The following is a 21,265-nucleotide window of genomic DNA, read 5'->3' as shown; positions in this document are numbered from 1 at the left end:
TCAAGGGAAGAAGCCATCCATCTAGGCTGAGAAACAGCAGATCCCCAGCCTGATAAAAATGGCATAGCCAGTTTTGCTTATTTTGCTAATGTTTCTCCCTCAAAAATCAATAAACTTCTATAATAGTTTTGGCTTTATTATTTTATGTGCTGTTAAAATCCATTTCAAATCCAGAAAGCCCTTTAATTTACAAGATGAGCATTTACATTGTATATTTGTGGGAGCAATACACATATATAATGAAGTTTGGTTTCATTATTTACTCATAAGCGCCTAGATGTTCAAGTCACATTTACAATTCACCAAATATAATTTTAAGCAAGCCTCTAAACTCTTCCTAAATCTTTAACACATTTTTAGTAAACATAGAGTAGAATTTCTTTTAATGTTACACAAGAGGAGATTGGCAACTAAACTATAATATAATCAGAAACTGGAGCTGTGTGAAATCATATGCAAAGGTTCTTTAAAAATCTAATTAAGTCTTTGCTGGACTTTAGTTCTCATAGGCAAGTCTCATTGGCATCAGTGGAAAGTGAGGACACACTGCAGCCCTTGTGAAAAAACATTGGTCTTGAGTGGGAGATTTTTTGGTAAATGTTTTCTTCTGGCCTCTGGAACAAGAGCAGCAGGTTCAACATTTTGCTGAGAGCAGATGAAATTGCCCCAAATCTGTGTTTTCATTGTGACAATTTCAAGAAACAAAACCAGGGATTTCCACACAGCTCAGCTCCAAAGATCAGTTTCAAGAAAACTAACTGGGGCCAGATTCTGCTCTGACTTCCATCCTTGGGCAGCCCCATTGTGCAGGCTGCAAGTTGTTATGGCAGAATCGAGTGCATCTTTGCTACCCTTGTCATTGTGTTTATTGTCTTTCTACGTTTTGCTAGGGACTTTCCTCGCAACCCTCTGAAAGCCACGCATGACTGGACTTTAAGCACATTTACTCATGCACTCCAGCAGCTCCATCCTGATGGCAATGCGCACATGCCAGCCTAGAGGTATTAATCGGATGTAGCGGGAAACAATCGGAGGGCGCAGGAGATTCTGGACAATGGATGATCTGTCTGAGTTTCCATAGAAAACCTACACAACACCAAGAGAGACAGAAAGGCAGGTTAGCACAGAGCAGAGTGGGTTAAGGGCTAGATCTCCCTCTTCCCCAGATCATGTGACAATCCATTTTCACGCGCACCAGTTTGCAAGCCAAGAATGTGAATTGCTAAATGATGTGATGTGAAGTCTGCACCAGGCAGTGCTGATGACGGTACTGGTCATTTGCAACAAACTTCTTCCATTTGGACAGTGAATGGTGCAATTCTGCCTACTGGCTTAAAGTTACTCTAGCACCAAGTCAGCGTAAAGCATCAGGACTGGAGTTACAACATTGTAAAATGAGTGTAAGTCCAGGGAGATTCAGATTTAGTTGTTCCTGTCCCCCCCTGCAAAAAACCACACTGTTTTAAAAGAAAAGTGACCCAAGAAGGGCAGGAGAGAATTGCAACAAGATTTGTCATTTTTAATTCAAATGGCCCGACTCTCATTTGTACTAAGGTTCTTTGCCATCCCTCTGGCACAGTAATGTTGACATAGTGTCAATGAGAGTCAGGCCACCTCTGTATTGTGGGAGAATGTGAGACATCTCCTCATCAGACTCGGGGTGTAGGTCACAGTCTGTGCTTTGTTGTCCAGCTACTGCAGCACACTGGGCAGGTTCCCCTTTGTAATTTGGCCTGGCTTTGTCAAAGTGCCAGCTCCAGTGAGTGGTGTCACTGACTGTGTATTTAAACAATGACAGGTCTGAGCGCCACGTTTTTCTCAAAGGCAGTGTTTTGAATGAGCGCTGATCTGCGCAGCACTCTACACGCTCTGCTGCTAGCAGCAAGCTGAACAGGGAATGAGGTTAGCTTCTGTGGTGCTTGTGGGGGGGGTCCAACTGGCATCAGGGTTAACACAGCGACACAACAACTTTTGAAGATTGTGCCGGCTTCCCTGTCCTGCTGTACTTAATTTTGGAATCCAGTCCTGCCGTTAAAAGAAAACTGTTTGGTCTTCTATAATTGTACCAGATTGCAGTAGTTTTCTCACAAATCCCAAGATGTTAATGGGGAAAGCACAACCTCAGGCTTCTGTGAAAATCCTGATCTTCACTCCCTACAGAGAGATCATCCTGTGTACACCTGGTTCACACAAGACCCATTCAGACTCCTTTCGATCCCCAGCTGTTATTATGTCTGACTATGGTTATATTATGGGAGTCACTCTGACAAAAACTCTCAGATGTTATTTGCTGAAGTGCAGTCACTTGCAATCCACCAGCTTTATCTAACGGTATTGCCCTTATCTAATGCTGACCAAGTATTACTAAATGATATACGTCCTCCTGAAGAGCATAATGTTGCTGTCGGATTTCGAAAAGAGACTGTGGCTGTGCTTGAAAAGTTCCTCACAGTGCCAAAGCTTCTACCAGTTTGCAAACTAGTCTCTGCACTTAAAACAGGGAATACCCAGGGAACTGGTAGTGTCTCTCAATCCAGTAGTAAGGGATCACTGTGTGGTTTCCTTTTGTTGTAATTAAAGTAAGATCTGCTGCAAGGGGTTCCTACCCTTGAGGGATACATGCCTTTATATTTCCCTTCTTTTTACTCTGTTTTGGGTGTCCCTCTGTGTTTTCTTGTGCTTCTTTATTTATATTGGGTCAGTTTGCATATTTATAGCTAAGGCTTTGCTCAACAGAAATTGGTTAGGGGGCAAATTTGTAGAGCTCATGACAAGAGTCAGCATAATCCCAGTCTTTCCTTACCCAGCAATAGATGAGTTGGATTTCTCAGGCTGGATTCTCTATAGCAGTGCAAAGGAAATGGATGCATAAGGCCAGCAGAGAATTGCACTCTAGGAGGAGAACTCCCTGCTGGCATAGATGTGACAGATCTGGGTCCTGCACTATCTGCCCACCCCTGTGGTAGGCTGGTAGATGGGTTGGGAAAGGACATATCCGAATGTAGTAAAGCAGAGCTCTGCTACTCTACATCCTCCACTGGTAGGGGTTCATTAAGATACGTCACACCAGAGCTTCCTGGCAGCTTCTTTAAGTATTGCTGAGGTCTGGGGTGTTACAAACCAGTCACTGGGATCAAGGAATGCAAGCTACTAGCTGATACCCTTCCTTCCTGCTTGGAGCAGAGCGCAGGTAAAGGAAACCTGACCCATATTCTCTCTTAAACTTAATTTGATTGAATGGCACAAAGGCTTTGTGCTGGTGTTCTGCATAGGCTATCACCCGTTGTGAGCCAAAATCTGCATTTGGCTTAAAACCATTTTCACCAAAATGCTCCTCCCACTGACCCGGTTGTTTCCTGTCTGGTCCTTGTAGTAAATCCAATTCAGATTCTCATCAGTCCTGTACTGCACGCTGTATTTTGTCATCCACTCATCCGCATCACAGCGCCCCTGTGTGAGTATCCCTGAGATAACTTTGACCTCTTTCATGTCAATCTGCAGCCACTGCCCATTGTCTTGAAATTTGGAGAGCCATGCACACCTGTCAGAAAGAGGCAAATCAAAGAAAGCAGTACGAGTGTTAGTCCCGGGGGAATCAGCCAGGAAAGGAAGGAACGTAAAGGAACTGATCTGTTAAGGGTCAAGGACAAGAATTTTTAAAAGTGATAGTGATCTGTGGTGCCTCCATATTTAAATGCCCAACTGAAAGTGGGCAGGTGCTCAGCCCTTTCTGAAAATAAAGTGTCTCAGGTTAGGCAGCCAGAAACTGAGGAGCCCAATCACTGGTCATGTTTGAAAATCTTAGCCCATATATTTTGATCCATGGCAGAACTGCAGTGACTTCAGTGGTACCATAGTCTGGCCCTAAGACTCCAGCTTTTTACTGGAAAATTAACTAGGAATATACTTGGGGATACAACATTCTCTGAACCAGATTCAGCCTTGGTGTAAACAGCTGAAAATGCCACTGAATATTTAAGGCACAGTTTTTTCCTCCCACTTTACTTCATTTCCCCCTCTTTTTTGCTTTGTTACATCAGTATCAAGACTCCTACAACTCTGCATCCTGCTTGGTTGAATCGCTGCACCACACTCATCATTGTAATGCACTTGCAGGGATGTTAGGCTTACCCAAAACCCTGGCCATTAAGTCGGGCCTTGTTTGCAGTCCATGAAGTATACCAGCCGGTGTACTGCTCGGAATTGGAGCAGCTTATCTGGTCGGAAGGAAGCGCTCCTGACTCAAACCCAAGGGGTTTATGATAGGGACACTCTGCAAGAGAAACAAGCAGGTTAATCCAAGGAAAGGCGGCTGCTTTTATTGACTGGTTTTGTTTGCTCAGCATGTTTGTGGCATGTGAATTCAAGCTGTGTTTTCACACTGTTAGGACAGACCATAAACAGCAATGCGCGGCATGGACACCTGTGGCGCTACAGGCTTCATTTCATTCCACCGCTGAGGAGTCTCAGTAACCATAAAAGATGCACTTCAGAACTCACGGGGGGAGGGGAGGTTCCTTCTCTTTATTTCAACTCTCTGACGCACTGATTTATTTTAACAGCTCTTTCTTAGCTTTGTACAGACATTGCACACCACATCCCCTTTGGGAGAGGGGTATGTTTACACTGCAAAAGAAGACCTGCCGCAGCAAGACTCAGAGCCTGGGCTCAACTGACTGGGGCTCCCAGGGCTTGCGCTATGGGGCTTCCTGCTCAGGCTGGAGCCTGGGCTCTGAGCTCCTTCCCCGCACTGGGTTTCGCAGCCCTTGCTCCAGCCCAGGCCAGAACACCTATGCTGCTATTTTTAGCCTCGTAGCATAAGCCTGAGTCAGTTGACCCAGGCTCTGAGATTCGCTGCTGCAGGATTTGTGAGCCACACCTAAGGTGTATTTGTGGGGTTGAGCTTTCAGGAGATTCTTCCTCTGAGCTTGTGGGCTGTTTGCAAGGCCTCCAGTTTTGAGCTATGTATAAAAATCCTTTCCCCTTTGCCCCTCTTGCTGCTTCTCTACAGCTGCCCTGAGGATCCCCCACAGGTTGCCTTCATTTCTACACTGCAGGATATCATCCTTCTGGCTAAAATTAAAGTCTCTTTGGGACCAGTAAGGGCTACTCCCAGCTGCCGGAAGGGCTTTAGTGAGGCCAGGTGCGAGCTGACCTGCTTGGGCTGCCTCAGTCCCCCTGCCATGTTGAGGGCAATGGGACTATTTGTGTAAGTAGGTGCTAGGAGGTCCCAATCTGACCCTCTGGGAGCAAAGGGCTGCTATTAGAACTCAAACCTGGCTCTCCCAGGTGCCAGCAGAGCTCACATCACAAGGCATTAGATCAGCCCATTTACTGTGGGCAGCAGCACTATCCTCCAGGAATGGATTACACCAGGTATAACGAGTGGGGTTCTTCCGGGATCTGTTCTGGGACTGGGTCTATTCAATATCTTCATCAACGACACAGATATTGGCATAGAAAGTATGTTTATTAGGTTTGCAAATGATACCAAACTGGGAGGGATTGCAACTGCTTTGGAGGACAGGGTCAAAATTCAAAATGATCTGGACAAATTGGAGAAATGGTCTGAGGTAAACAGGATGAAGTTTAACAAAGACAAATGCAAAGTGCTCCACTTAGGAAGGAACAATCAGTTTCACACATACAGAATGGGAAGAGACTGTCTAGGAAGGAGTATGGCAGAAAGAGATCTAGGGGTCATAGTGGACCACAAGCTAAATATGAGTCAACAGTGTGATACTGTTGCAAAAAAAGCAAACGTGATTCTGGGATGCATTAACAGGTGTGTTGTAAACAAGACACGAGAAGTCATTCTTCCGCTCTACTCTGCGCTGGTTAGGCCTCAACTGGAGTATTGTGTCCAGTTCTGGGCACCGCATTTCAAGAAAGATGTGGAGAAATTGGAGAGGGTCCAGAGAAGAGCAACAAGAATGATTAAAGGTCTTGAGAACATGACCTATGAAGGAAGGCTGAAAGAATTGGGTTTATTTAGTTTGGAAAAGAGAAGACTGAGAGGGGACATGATAGCAGTTTTCAGGTATCTAAAAGCGTGTCATCAGGAGGAGGGAGAAAACTTGTTCATCTTAGCCCCCAAGGATAGAACAAGAAGCAATGGGCTTAAACTGCAGCAAGGGAGGTTTAGGTTGGACATTAGGAAAAGGTTCCTAACTGTCAGGGTGTTTAATCACTGGAATAAATTGCCTAGGGAGGTTGTAGAATCTCCTTCTCTGGAGATATTTAAGAGTAGGTTAGACAAATGTCTATGCTGGATGGTCTAGACAGTATTTGGTCCTGCCATGATAAATCTGGAAAACTGGGGCATGATGGACATGTTTTTAAAACGAAAAGGCCAGATCCTCAGCTAGTGTCAATAGGAGAGCGCCATTAAGCTTTTACTCATCATTGATGTTTCTGAGTCTTCTGCTCGGTGTGGCCATTTTGTAAACACCCCATGTGACACCATCTGAGCTAATGGTAGGGCCGCGGGCAATCCCACATGAGAATGTGAACCGGTTTTCAGTCTGCTTCCATATGGGATTAACAATGATACAAGTAAAGTAATATGTAACAGCTGGACATGTTGTTTAAATATAATATAGGAATGATCTCGGGATGATTCAACAAGAATCCAGCTGGCTGCCAGAGCCACTAAGAGCAGCAATGCACATTTATTATTAAAACTTTAATTTCAAACGTGTGTCACAGTTTATTGCTGGTGGAACATGCGACTTCCCTTTTGCGATTCCAATCTCCTGGAGTTTGTCACTAGAAAGGGTGTTGTTTTATTTGTAACCATACCTGTCTTTCATTCATGCTTAGTATCACTTAAGTCTCCGTTCTTCGTTTGTTTTATTATAAAACCCATCTCAATACTGTATTTTAGTGGTAGCGAGTGAGGCCTCAGCTAATCTAACAGGCTGATGCATACGCTGTCCTTTTGGAGGCAGCAAACTTAATAACTTCTGTGTGTGTCCAGCGAGAGGGACTGGTCACTGCTGGGAGACGTCTCTGGGGAACTCCAGTTCACTGATTATTACCTGCCAGGCAAGGTGTGGACTGGCTGAATCCTGAGGAGTTTGCTGGAAAAGGAAACAGGCGGGTGTGTCATGGGATTGACACATAGTTTAGCAGCGAACCTCACTCCTGCTAAGGCAGAGTGTAACAGTGGCTCACAGTTCTGGGTGTCCTGAGTGAGAAGTCACATCATGAAGCCAAGATTAAAGGCCCAAACTGTATAAAGAAAAGGCTGAACTATTCACGGGTGTTCTGGTTCTGAATCTGAGACAGTTATGAACTTGGGGGAAACCCAGTTGTGGGTTTTGAAGGACTGACAGGCACCAGAGCCTGAGGCTGGAGCTGGGGTGATCTCTGGTAAGCTTTTTAGCAGATGTGTAAGTTCTTTAATTGTTTTCAATATGTTTTCTCTGTACTGATTTCACCATAAGAATGACTGTGTGTACATGGGAAGAGCTGTGGTAATATGTAACTGCTGACAATTACACTATTTATAGCCTTTGGCGAGAAAGCCAAGTGCAGACGCTGGCCTATATAGTCATTCTGGCTTGCTGGGGATATTACAGTGTAGGCAGGGAGCTATGCAGCCTGGAAAAATCCTGCTCAGGAGACAGAGATGCGGGTCTCTACTGAACAGAGGTGATGGCTGAGGAGCTGGGAGCCTAGAGTGGGTGCCCTCAGGGAGAACTGAGGGGGAATATGTATGCAGTTGCCCTGACCTATGATATATATCTGATGGCAGCATGTGTGAGCTCTATGGCAGCGTAAATTGCCATTAGTGCCAAGTGCAGTGAAAGCAAGTAGCACAGAAGGGGAAAGCACAGAGTAAAGTTTTATAGTCTTCCCAGGGAAAGAATAGCAAAAAAATAGAGAGAGCTGAAAATAAGTTATGAACAGCTGAAGAAAGGTCAGCTGCTTGAGCTCTGCAGAGAAAGGCAGCTCAGCACTGAGATGCAGACAAAGACACAGCTAGTCGACTTGCTGGATTCTCAAGCTCAGAAGAGGAATGAAGGTCCAGATTTTCAGGGAACATCTGGCCAGCAGGCCTTGGAGATCTTGGACCCAACTCCCTGGAGGGAAGCTGGGAAGAAGCTTGCCTCACCACAACTGGGAATTTGGACAGGTCCACAGGTGGACCGAGAGAGGATACAGCTGGAGAGGGACCAGCAGCAACAGTCGCAGCACTAGGAAGAATAGAAGAAGCACCAGTGCCAACATAAGAGGAGTGAGGAGAGGGAAAGTATCAACATCTGCTGAAGATGAAGGCTATGCCAGTGAAACCCTAATCTGATAGGTGAAGCCAGACCCCATGTACCTGGCCTGGTAGGTGGCACAGACTCTGAATTACTTTAGGGGAAAGGGGTGACATGGATGTGTTTCTAGAAGATCATAGAATATCAGGGTTGAAGGGGACTTCAGGAGGTCATCTAGTCCAACCCCCTGCTCAAAGCAGGACCATTCCCTGCCAGATTTTTGCCCCAGATCCCTAAATGGCCCCCTCAAGGATTTAACTCACAACCCTGGGCTTAGCTGGCCAATAGCTCAACCCCCTCAGATACTTTTGAAATGGGGTGTGAGTTGAACAGGGGGTGGGGCAGGAGGCCATGGTATGGTATCTGGCTCCACTACTGCCAGGGACAAGGGCTTTGGACATTTTCAGCCTTATGGACAGAGGAGTCTCTAGAGATTATTGCGAAAGTTTAAAGAAACCCCTGACGTGTATAGAAGACAATTTCAGGGAGTTCAGAAAAAAGGGGATATGAACTATGCTGAGTTTTCAACTCAAATTAGGGGTTGTAACCACATGGCTCCTTCCTGGGCACCTCCTCCTAGCCTCAGGGAAGTGCTGCCAGTGGCCCCTCACCTCAGTTTCCCTTTTGAGTCCCCAGTAACTGATACAAATTTATCTTCTAGTCCATCAACATAATGTATTAACTAAACGTAGTGCAAACAGTCTGTAGCAAAACATAGTCCATATCACCCCACTGCATGTAATTTTGATGATTTAGCTTCATTCTCACCATACCCAGTGTCTTCTGCCACGCCTCTGTCCCCCTGCCAGGACAGCCATCCCAGCAAGAGTGCAATCCTCCACAGCATCTCTGCTGGGAGATAATCTTTACCCAGAGAGCAGTCCCACACTCCCCCGGCCCTCTCGTGGTTACTCTGGGCCCAGCTGTCTGGCCCTGGAGAGGTCAGCGGGTGAGCCCCTCTGTGACTTCCCTGCCTGGCCCTTGGCTCCAGCTCTCTAGCTTAGATCCAGCAGGCATCTCCTCTGCTATTTCTGCTCTTCCTGCCTTTAGCCTTCTCCAGCCCTCCTGCTCTGGCTCTCTGGCTTAGGGATGCCAGCCAGAGAACCTCTCTCGCTGCTCTCCTGCCTTCAGCCTTCTCTCAGGAACCAACACCCCTTTCACTCTGGCAACTCTCTTCTCCTGATTGACTCAGTCTGCTCTGGATCACCAAACCTCTTAGGGGATGTCTCATACTTCAATGCAAGCCGAGGCTTAGTAGAACTTGAGCTCACAGACCCTAGGTTTGTTAACCTAGGACTTGAGCATCTACACTCGTTTGTAACCCGAAGTGAGGAATTATTGAACTCTGAATCTCAACCTGCTGCTCCTGCGACTACACTGTGGGTCCTAGTCCAACCATCCATATCCCAGACTTCCAAGCATCCTCCCAAAATGCAGCCACTGTAGCCCTTAGCCTTTGGTGCAATGTGGGAAAACTTGACTGGCCCACAAACTTGCCTGTCTGGAGCACAAAGAAAGTCACCTGTGGGACTGTGGGATACTTTTGGTGGACTCCCAGAGCACGAGTCTAGTGGGGCTGCATCTACACTGCAAAGCAATGGGGCTTGAACCCAGGGTTCTGGCTTGACTCAGGCTCGGAATCTCTACCCTGTGGGGTGCTGGAAGCCTGGATGTGAGCTCTAAGTTAGCGCAATGTGTGTGCAGATGGAAGGTGAATTAGGCTTGAGCCTGAGTGACTACACTGCAGTGTAAACATATCCTTATAACTCCCAGGTACTGTCCTGCCCTCTTAATGGGCCAAATGGGAGCATGTGGACTGGAACAGGAGAACTGAGCCCAATTTCATTTAAAGGGGGAACTGGTTGGGTGATTTCCATGGTCAGTGAGGCTTACAATTAATGGGTTTAGAACAAATCCATAAACTCTGCCACCCTGAGCTCAAATCAGAGCTAAAACAGGCAAAGATCCTAGAGATGTTACTTGAGCGGGGCAACTGGCAGACCAATATGTGGATAGTCGGCCTGGGTTTGATAGGAAACCTAATAGGGATGGAACGGGATCAGAGGACAGGAAGCAGGCCCAACCCAAAGCCCATGTTAAGGAGGGAGGGAACCCTCCTCCAAGGAACCCTGGGCTGGGTGGGGAGAAGTGGTGTGGTGTGCCGGGTCACTTTGCCAGAGATTGCCCACTCTGCCCGAAGAGGCCCAGGGCAGGGTTGGAAAGGCCGGGTGCAGCCCAACCTCACAGAGTTAACTGTGGGACTGACTCTTCAGAGGGAGGGAATCACACAGCCCATCTGCCAATAACATACACCTCTACCCCGATATAACGCTGTCCTCAGGAGTCAAAAAATCTTGCTGTGTTATAGGTGAAACCGCGTTATATCAAACTTTCTTTGATCTGCCGGAGTGCGCAGCCCTGTCGCCCCGGAGCACTGCTTTACCGTGTTATAGCCGAATTCGTGTTATATCTGGTCGCGTTAGATCAAGGTAGAGGCGTATAGTGTTCATGCTGAGCCAGTCACTCCCCAGACCACTGCCTGTGTGTTCTGTGTCACCCTCTGGGAAATGAAGATCCATCTGAACACCAGTGGGAGCAAAAAGGGGTAGTTAACGGGGACACATTTGTTGGATGGAACGACACTGGGGTTGCTAAAACTATAGTTAAGCCCCATGTGGTGATACCCCATCAAATGCTCCCAGGGTATGAAAAGCAGGTTACAGTTCCTGCTTTAAAAGCCTTTGCTCTGCCTACAGCACAGATTTGTATAGAGACCTGGAAAGCGTCAGGGTGCTGGCTATATGGCTGTTGTCAGATACTCCATATTCTTTACTTTGGGGCATGATATTCTGGCTTTGAAGGCAGAAGGGGTAAAATCACCCTCCCCTGCCCCCAGTTAACTCCAGACCTGCAAAGGACTATGTTAGCCAAAATGTAAATGGGGAAGCTGACAGTGAGAAGGCCTCTGCCAGTATCCAATAGGAATCAAGTTACCTTCCCAGTGTAGGCAGAGAAATACCTGAGGAGAAGGAGGGTGAGATAGCCATATACTGCAGGGGAGTGACAAGAACCAGTGTTTTATGGGACATTCTCCCAGCTTAAAAGCCCTGGTCAGGGAAATAAACTCTCTGCCTACCCTTACCAAGGATCCAGAGGCTGGGGATGGCAGGGTCTCCAGCCAAAACAGGGACACTGAGGCAGCTGCAGTGCAATGTCCAAGTAAAGTCTATGACAGCTGCTTGGGAGATGACAAAGCCAGGAAGTGGGGGGAGCTTCTTACCACAGTGTCTGACTGCTTGATGGTCTCGGGGTGGGGGTGGGGGGCGAGGAGAAGAAATTCAGCTTGGCTGTGTGTGGGAAACAAAAGCCCCTGTCTCCCCTCCCCTGCCCCCCACTGGGGTGGGGGATTAATAGTCCTTCCCCTCCCCTCCCTTCCCTTCTCTATGAGTTGCACAAACTTTGCCTTTTTTATGACATCAACAGAAAAAAAAATCAAAAGAAAATGGAAATTAGCTTTAATTTCCCTTCAGGGCTGATGTGATCCACTGGCAGGAGTTAAACCATCCAATGGATTTATATCAGTCTGTCCTCTTGTGATTAGTACACAACATAACCAGCTTTTCCACAGCATTAAAATAAGTTGTTCCCTATGTGTAAGAAACCGCAAACTGAGCTTGGACTTAAGTGGCCCCAGACATTTACTACTTGGCAAGCTTATCTTGAACATGATGGATGGAAGCCAGAACAATTTTACTTTTAGTAACACTAATCCATAGATCACCCAGCCATAATACAATTAAGGGGTCACCTTCGGTTCTGGAAGACTGTCACAGACAGAGAACTACTCAACAGATGTCTGGAGGCTGCCAGGACCAACTAGTTAATTTATTTAATGCTGTTATCACTGACCTTAAGAAAACTCTTAAAGTAGTTATTAGAATGGCTACTCCCACGATAGCTAAGCTTGAGAGAGGCAACATTGCAAAGGCATAAAGAGACCGACTGGGCTAGCAGCGTGACAGCTCTACTGCTATTTGAGTTTGTTGTGTGTACAAACTGGCACAAGCTAAGTGGTTGCCATTAAAACCTTTAAATTTTGCTTTTGCAAATAGATATGATATAGCTAGGGAATACTGTAGTAATATTAATTACTTGCAGAATTGTTTGTAAAGACTTTAATGGGGACCACTGTGTATCACTATTTCTCCCTTGAATGCTAGCCCTCATAGTCCCGATTCTCCATTGCCTTGCACATTTTGTGGTCATTTAGATCTGGGTAAAGTGAGGCTAAAGCTCTGCTGTCTGAGAGGAGAGAGTCACATGTTCCACTCATGTTGAGCACCTTTTGCGCAGGTGTGAATGGCTCCGTGAAGTGCAGCGCATGGAGAATTAGGCTCGTTATAAATTCTTTGCAGTTACATTATGCAAATTCTGTGTTTGTTCGTTTGCACCTGAACACAATTTTGTTATTTCTACCAGGGAGACTCTCGTTTATAGTGAAAGAGCCTTCTGGGTAAAATGATGTAATCTTTTATTATTCTGTTCTCCTCAGACATGTAAGTATGTTCTTCATAAGAGCACCGCCTAACTACAGTACTTAATTCCCATTATACCCTCCCCTATAGCCGTCAAACAGCCCTGATTTCATTCTTTGAGATCGCAAGTTTGGGTGATAAAGGTATCTGTGTCGATACCTAGGCTTTTATAAGTATTATTACCACACAACATTCTCCATATTACCAGCTCTTGCAAGTGACAGGATTTCAGGGGTTCTGGAGACTGTCCCAGATGGCATGAGAGGCACCAGCACCCCTGCCAGAAGCCAGCAGAGTCTCTCCCTGCACTTGCCTTTTGCAGAGGAGGGAGCAAAGAGCGCAGCATCTCAGCACAGTTTCTCTCCCTCACCGTCCGGTGAAAAATACGGACAGGACAGTGCCCCTGCTCCGCCCCACCTCTCTGCACCATCTGGCCTGGGAAGAGGTAGAGGTGTGAAGATCCCCTGAAGTTCTGCCTCCTCTTAAGCCTGGGAAAGGGCAGTGAAGAACCCCAGGAGAAGCAGAGGTGAAGCTGTGGGTGGGGGCTGAATTGATGTGGGGACTGAACTGAGGGGGGCTGATGTGGGGGTGGGTGGACTGATGGCTGCACTGAACTGAGGTTGGGGTGGATGGAGGTGGGGGGTGGAGTGACCTGAGGGACAGGATTAATTGCTGGGCATGGGATGGATAGCTGTGACAACTTCTGCAGCAGGGGTCAAAAATCACCTTATCCAATACATTTGAGAGAATGGGAAAGACTAAGTGTCTCAGGCCTGGTCTACACTACGTGTTTAAACCGATTTTAGCAGCATTAAACCGATTTAACTCTGTACCCATCCACACTACAATGCTCTTTATATCGATATAAAGGGCTCTTTAAATCGGTTTCTGTACTCCTTCCCAACGAGAGGAGTAGCGCTAAAATCGGTATTACCATATCGGATTAGGGTTAGTATGGCCAGAAATCGACGGTATTGGCCTCCAGGCGGTATTCCACAGTGCTCCACTGTGACCGCTCTGAACAGCAATCTGAACTCGGATGCAGTGGCCAGGTAGACAGGAAAAGCCCCGCGAAATTTAGATTTTCATTTCCTGTCTGCCCAGCATGGAGCTCTGATTAGCACAGGTGGCGATGCAGTCCCAAATCCAAAAAGAGCTCCAGCATGGACCGTACGGGAGATACTGGATCTGATCGCTGTATGGGGAGACAAATCTGTTCAATCAAAGCTCCGTTACAGAAGACGAAATGCCAAAGCGTTTGAAAAAATCTCCAGGCTACACAGTGCTGCGTGACAAGCGTAACGGGACACCAGACACTCAAATGGACGCTCATGGAGGGAGGGGGTACTGAGGACTCCAGCTATCCCACAGTCCACAGCAGTCTCCGAAAAGTATTTGCATTCTTGGCTGAGCTCCCAATGCCTGTAGGTTCAAACACATTGTCCAGCGTGGTTCAGGGAATAGCTCCTCAATTTACTCCCCCACCACCACGTGAAAGAAAAGAGAAAGAAATCGTTTCTTGACTTCTTTCAATGTCACCCTGTGTCTACTGAATGCTGCTGGTAGACGCGATGCTGCAGCAGTGAAGAGCCAGTATCCATTCCTCTCCCCTGTCCGGTGGCAGATGGTGCAAATAGGACTGGTAACGGTCCTTATCAGCCCGTTGCTTGATAACTGCTGAATACCTTTGCCTGGCCTGAGGTGAGGCAGGCCAGGGGGGGCGCCTGGGTAAAAATAGGAATGATTCCTGGTCACCCCAGTAGATGGGACAGAACAGCTGGTAACCGTCTTCATCATAGTAACTGGGGGCTGAGCTTCAATCAGCCCCCTCTCTTTTCCTGTGTAAAGAAAAGATTCTGTACTGCCTGGACTATCATAGCAGTGGGATGCTGGGCTCCTCTCCCCCACACCGCTTAATGTCCTGCCTGGACTGTCATGCACCGGGAGGCTGCCTCCCCCTCATTTTATCTCACTAACAAGTCACTGTTTCTTATTCCTGCATTCTTTATAACTTCATAACACAAATGGGGGGGACACTGCCATGGTAGCCCAGGAAGGTTGGGGGAGGAGGGAAGCAACGGGTGGGGTTGTTGCAGGGGATCCCCCCGGGAATGGCATGTAGCTCATCATTTCTGCAGGATCTGATATGGAGCAGCTATGCTCTCTGATACACTGGTTCTCTAGTACACTTGCCCCATATTCTAAGCAGGACTGACTGGGGGATCATTGAAACATAATACATTTGAATACAGCCAAATAAAGTCCAGACCAGTAATATATGTACTTGGCAGGGCTGCCGGGGGGGGGGGGGGGGGACACGTGTGGCAATTTGCCCCAGGCCCCACAGGGCCCCTGAGAGCCCTGGCCCGGTGGCGGTCCAAGTCTTCAGTGGCATTTCGGTGGCGGGGGAGCCCTTCAATGCTGTTAAAGATGTGGAGCAACTGAAGGGGCCCCCGCTGCCAAAACGCCACTGAAGACCTGGACCACCGCCGGGTGAGTACAAGCACTGCAGCTCCTTCACTTTGCCCCAGGTCCCCTGAATCCTCTGCCTGACCCTGGTACTTGGTGCTTTAATAGGACCAGTTTCACAAAGCTGAAAACAATTATGAGGCAAATTATCTGGGAGGAAGAATTTAATCAGAAAAATGTGAATGATAATTTGGAATCATTTAAGAACATCCTACTAGAGTCCCAGAAAACAATTCCACAATTGAGGAAGAAGGCCATACTGGTTAAAAAACACCATCACCCTGGTTTAGAAGGGAAGGGAAGTCACCTGTGAAAAAACTGCAACAAATAGAAGAATGGGAAACTTGATAGTAATGAATATAAATCAGAAGTTAGGAATTGTTAGGCAAGGAGGCACAAGGAGAAATCTATGGCTAGCAGAGTTAAGGCCAAAAAGAAGTTTTTGAAATATATTAAGTACAAAAAAGAGCCCTGACCCCACTATTGGTCCGTTACTAGATGGGAATTGTAGAATTATCAGTAATAATGCAGAAAAGGCAGATGTGTCCAATAAATATTTGTGTTCTGTATTGGGGGAAAAAACAGATGCTATTGCCTCATTATATGGTGATGATAACACTCTTTCCATTCCACTAGTATCTCTGGAGGCTGTTAAAGAGCAGCTACTAACATTACACATTTTTAAATCAGCAAATCCAGATAATTTGCATCAAAGAGTTGGCTGAGGAGGTTACTGAATCATTAATGTTAATTTTCAACAAGTCTTGGAGCACTGGGGAAATTCCAGAAGCTTGGAAGAAAGCTAAAGCTGTGCCAATTTTTAACCAGGGTAAGTGAGATGACCACAATAATTATAGGTCTGTCAGCCTGACATCAATCCCAGGCAAGATAATGGAGTGGTTGATACAGGACTCGATTAATAAAGAATTAAAGGAAAATGATGTAATTAATGCAAATCAACATGGGTTTATGGAAAACAGATCCTGTCAAACTGCTTCATATTTTTTAGATGAGATTACAAGTTTGAAAAAGGTAATTCAGTTGATGTAATATACTTAGATTTCTGTAATGTGTTTGACTTGGTACTATGCAACATTTTGATTAAAAGTATAGAATGATATAAAATTAACGTGGCACACATTACATGGATTTAAAACTAGCTAACTGATAAGTATCAAAATATATATATAAACAGGGAATCGTCATTGAGCATGTGTGTTTCCAGTGGCATTTCACAATGATTGGTTCTTGGCCTATTTAACATCTTATTACGGACTTGAAAGAAAACATTAAATTATCACTGATCAAGTTTGCAGATGAAACAAAAATTGGGGCATTGGTAAATAATGAAGAAGATAGGACGCTGATTCAGCTCAGTCTGGATCATTTGGTTAACTAGGCACAAGCAAACAATATGCATTTTAATAGAGCAACGTGTGACTGTACAAATCTAGGAATAAAGAGTGTAGGCCATACTTACAGAGTGGGGACTCCATCCTGAGCAGCAGTGACTCTGAAAACAATTTGGGGGTTGTGGTAGATAATCAGCTGAACATGAACTCCCAGTTTGATGCTGTGGCCAAAGGAGTTAATGCGATCCTGGGATGCATAAACAGGGGAAATTTGGGTAGGAGTAGAGGCATTATTTTACCTCTGACTTTGGCACGACTGCAACTATTGCTGGAATATTGTGTCCAGTTCTGATGCCCGCAATTCAAGAAGGTTGTTGATAAACTGGAAAGGATTCAGAGAAAACCTGCCTTATAGTGATGGACTCAAAGAGCTCAGTCTATTTAGCTTAACCAGGAGAAGTTTAAGGAGTGACTTGATTACAGTGTATAAGTACCGACATGGGGAACAAATATTTAAAAATGGGCTCTTCAGTCAAGCAGAGCAAGGTATAACACAATCCAAAGGCTGAAAGTTGAAGCTACACACTCAGATTGGAAATAAGGTGTAAATTTTAACAGTGAGAATATTTAATCATTAGAACAATTTACCTGTGGTCATAGTGGATTCTCCATCACTGACAATTTTAAATCACGATTGGATGTTTATCTAAAAGATCTGCTCCAGGAAATATTCTGAGAAAGTTCTTTGGCCCATGTTCCACAGGAGGTCAGACTACATAACTACATTGGTCCCGTCTGGCCTTGGAACCTATGAAACGTTATACATCTAAGCAATACAGGCCATACCCGAATGGGGGTTGAAGTGGACAAGCAACTCAACATGATCTCCCAGAGCAATGCTGCAGCAGAAAAGGCTAATGAAATCCTTGAATGCATAAACAGGGGAACAGGGAATTGGAGCAGCCATAGGAAAGTGATTTTACCTCTGTATACAGCATTGGTGAGATCAGTACTGAAGTACTGTGTACAGTTCTGATGTCCACAGTATAAAAAGGATGTTGAAAAATTAGAGAGGGTGTGGGAAAGAGCCACAAAACTTGGAGGGCTGGAAAAAATGCCTTACAGTGAGAGACTTAACGCGCTCAATCTGTTACGCTTGTCAAAAACAAGACTAAGAGGTGACTTGATGACGGGGGAGAAAATAGAGGGTACTAAAGGATTAATGATAACCTAGCAGAGAAAGGCATAACAAGAACCAGTGGTTAGTAACTGTAGCAGATAAATTTGAATTAGAAATAAGGCCCAATTTTTTTTACAGTGAGGGTGATCAACCGCCGTCCACTGGAACAAACTACCAAGGAGAGTGGTGGATTTTCCAGTTCTTGAGATCTTCAAATCAAGCCTGGGTGCCTTTGATGCACGTCGGAAGACATGTTAGGCCTTGTCTACACTACGTGGGCGTGGGGGGGATCGATCTAAGTTACGCAACTTCAGCTACAGGCCTTTTCCTTCATATACCCTTTAATTTCCATTCTTAACTGCTTTACAGAGCTAGTCCTCAACATCATTGCCCTGTGGAGACACTGGCTGAAAAAAGGTGAGCTTGAAGAATTCTAATTCTTCAGGTGGGATATCTTAGACCTCATCTACACAGGCAATTTGCCTCAATTCCAGCATTGAGAGCTGCTGGCAGCTTGGGTGATGTCACCAGTGCCAGCCCCTAAGGAGAAATTCTGGCTCTGATGCCCCATAGACATCCTGAGCTAGCTTTAACCTAGCAGCTGCGAGCACCAATAGCAGTGAAGCAGGGCAGCACAGGCTTCCACATGGGCTGTACAAAGCTACCCAGGACTAGCTCTGTTCTCCAGTGGCTAGATTGGGCTGAAGTCCATGCTGCCGTGGCTTCACTGCCACTGGTACTCATGCTAGCTAAATCTAAGCTAGGTCAGGTATGGCTGCACCTGCTGCAGTCACCCCCGTGACTGCAATGTAGGCAAACCCTCAGAGGTTTAGCATGAGTGCCGCCCTATGACACTAACCACAATAGCACCCACAGCAGTTAGTAACACAGCCAGCTGAGATCTAATACTCTCTGACCAGTCCCATCATTGATCCAGTACGTTGGGGCTGAGCTGATCACCCAGAATCAGACAGGACCCATTGTGTGCTAAGTTCATTTCAAAACATAGAGACCGACAGTCTAGGGCAGCATTTTAGGATGTCAGAACAAGTGAAACTAGTGCTGTAAGAAGCTCCAGAGAGAAAGGCAGTGAAGTACGTAGTTCATAACTTAGAGAGAAATAATCCCTTACCTGGCATGCACACTAAGCTGTTGGTTCCAGTGGCCCATACTGAGTTGGCACTTCCTTGACAATCACATTTGCAAGCTTTACTGTGCCAGTGCTCCAATTGGTCATCCTAATGTAATACAAAAGAGACCAACATAGCTGTCATATGCGGTGAGAGGAGACTGGGCCTTATTCTTCAAAGCCTTGCACTTTGTGTAGTCAGTTATCTCTCTCCCGTGTGAGTGCAGAACACTACCATTGTGCTGGGAAGCTCTTCACTCCTGCTTTGCACTTACTTTGCACGGGTGTAAAAGATGGCACAAGGCAGTGGAAAAATCAGACCCACTGTATTTATAGAGATTTGCCAGGAAACGTTTGTCCTAGGGTCTGTTCACAGTACATGTAAAGCTTTTAGTATGCTACAAAGGCTTGACCCTGCTTCCACTGAATAAGAGTTTTATCATTCAATGGAAACAGAAATGGTCCCTAAATGAGGAAGTCACAGGAGCTGAGGATGAAATTCATCCCATTACAAAGAGCCAGAGAAGACTCATGCACCAAACTTAAGTTTTATTCTGTAGGTGTGAATTTCACCCTAAATAAACAATGCCATCTAATGCTGCAAAGTATTACTCTTGGGGTTCATGAGACTTCTATTAATGTAACCCAAATTTACATATTTTTTATGCATCATGAATATTTAAGAAAACCTTCCAAACAATCATCTCTGCTAAGGAACCAGTATTCTGAAACTCAGGGCCAGATTGTGCTCTTTATTAAATTGGTATAAATTCAGAGTAACTCAACTGACATCTGTGGAGTTATACTGTTTTGATACAGTGGTGCCATTGAGATCTGAATCTAGCCCTAACAGAGTATACATTAGGACCAATTCTCAAAATTGGATGATCTATTATGGCATTATTGCATGGGGATTTGTAAGTCAGTGCCTCAAAATTGTGTTAATGTCTTCTCCAAGCCTGGGTGAGATCAGAAAATTGTGTTTTTTAGAGAACATATGGTAAGAATGACTGGACAGAATGAACTGTAATTAACGCCCCTTCCATTCTTGTTAGAGCACAAATAATTTGGGATATTGTAGCTCTGTATGATATTTACAAAGCTAGTTTTGTGCTCTCCCACTCTGAAAACCTGCCTCTACTGGGGATTTTTAATCCCCCAGTATAAATGTGCACATGGGTGCAAGACTGAGCCTTCACCAATGTGTCTTACTCTGGTAACCTAGTGGAGTAAGTCACAAAGATGCAAGCTGTGTTTTGCACTTGTGCAGCATGAGTCTACATTAGGGGTTTGTACCAGTGGAACTGCATCAATGTGGTTACACTGGTGCAAATATCTCCATTCTCGACATGCCCTCAGTCTTGTACTTTTACCAGGAGGTTGCATTCAGATGATCTGGTAACTAACAAACAAGTGCAGAAGACCTTCACCCATAATTCATATTTATGCAGAATAAGCCACAAACACTGGGAGTAATCCTGCAACGTGCTGAGCACCCTCAGCTCCCACTAACTGCAGTGGGAGTTCACTGGCTAAGCACAATGCAGAATTGGTCCCAGAGAGTACTTAGATAACATTCAGATAAGCTTAATGGACTTACCTCACCAGGCGACAATGCCAACGTGGCTATGTAGACGAGATAATCAAGCATGGTAGAAAGAATAAAAAGAAAGTTAAGAATCAAAGGTGCTGCAGATAAATCCTGCTGTTCTGAAGAGTTAAATATATTTCACACAAGCTGACTTCCATGTGCTAGCAGAAGGACATGGACTACTGGGCAGGAAAAACACACTAATATATGGGTGAAATCCCTGTCTCACTGAAGTCAATGACAAAACTCCAACTGACTTCAGTGAAGTCAGGATTTTACCCTAAGTATTTATATCACAACCATTTTGTGTGACTAGAATGAAAGAAAATTAAATTGAAACTGAACCCCACCAATCAATATTATACAGCAGAGTAATTGTTTTCTATCAGTGGTACCTCAGACAAGACCACAGTGGCCAATAAAGGGAAAATTTACAGTTCTCTAAAATTCTCTGACCTTGTTTATCTTCTGCCCCCCCTAAACTGTGGCTTCTTCAAGCACTCTTCCTGATTATAGGCCTGCTCCATCTCCCACTGAAATCAATAGGACTGTGTCTATTGACTTTAATGGGAGTTCAATAAGGCCCTATCAGATTTGCTCGTCCAATAAGAAATAGAAAAAACATGTAACTGCTGAAAACCAAACAACACAACTTCAATGTCAAATGTCCAGTGTCCAATACCTGCAGTGAACCGGCAAACTACTGATGATCGAGCCATAGAGTAGAAAAAAAGTGAAT

General features: G+C 45.4%; 1 protein-coding gene across 1 annotated transcript; it reads right to left on the bottom strand.

The window, feature by feature from the left end:
• Positions 1–162: 162 nt before the first annotated feature.
• Positions 163–20,586, bottom strand: RS1 (retinoschisin 1). Its single transcript, XM_032763406.2, has 5 exons — positions 20,536–20,586; positions 18,939–19,044; positions 4,132–4,273; positions 3,346–3,541; positions 163–1,086 (listed from the first exon to the last, which is right to left on the bottom strand). The coding sequence occupies exons 1-5, from the start codon at positions 20,584–20,586 to the stop codon at positions 934–936; spliced, it is 648 nt and encodes a 215-aa protein (XP_032619297.2). The 3' UTR covers positions 163–933.
• Between the last annotated feature and the right edge of the window lie 679 nt (positions 20,587–21,265).

The sequence above is a fragment of the Chelonoidis abingdonii genome, chromosome 1 (assembly GCF_003597395.2).
Source record: "Chelonoidis abingdonii isolate Lonesome George chromosome 1, CheloAbing_2.0, whole genome shotgun sequence".
NCBI classification, from domain to species: Eukaryota; Metazoa; Chordata; order Testudines; family Testudinidae; genus Chelonoidis; species Chelonoidis abingdonii.
This window is presented reverse-complemented; position numbering and strand designations above follow the sequence as displayed.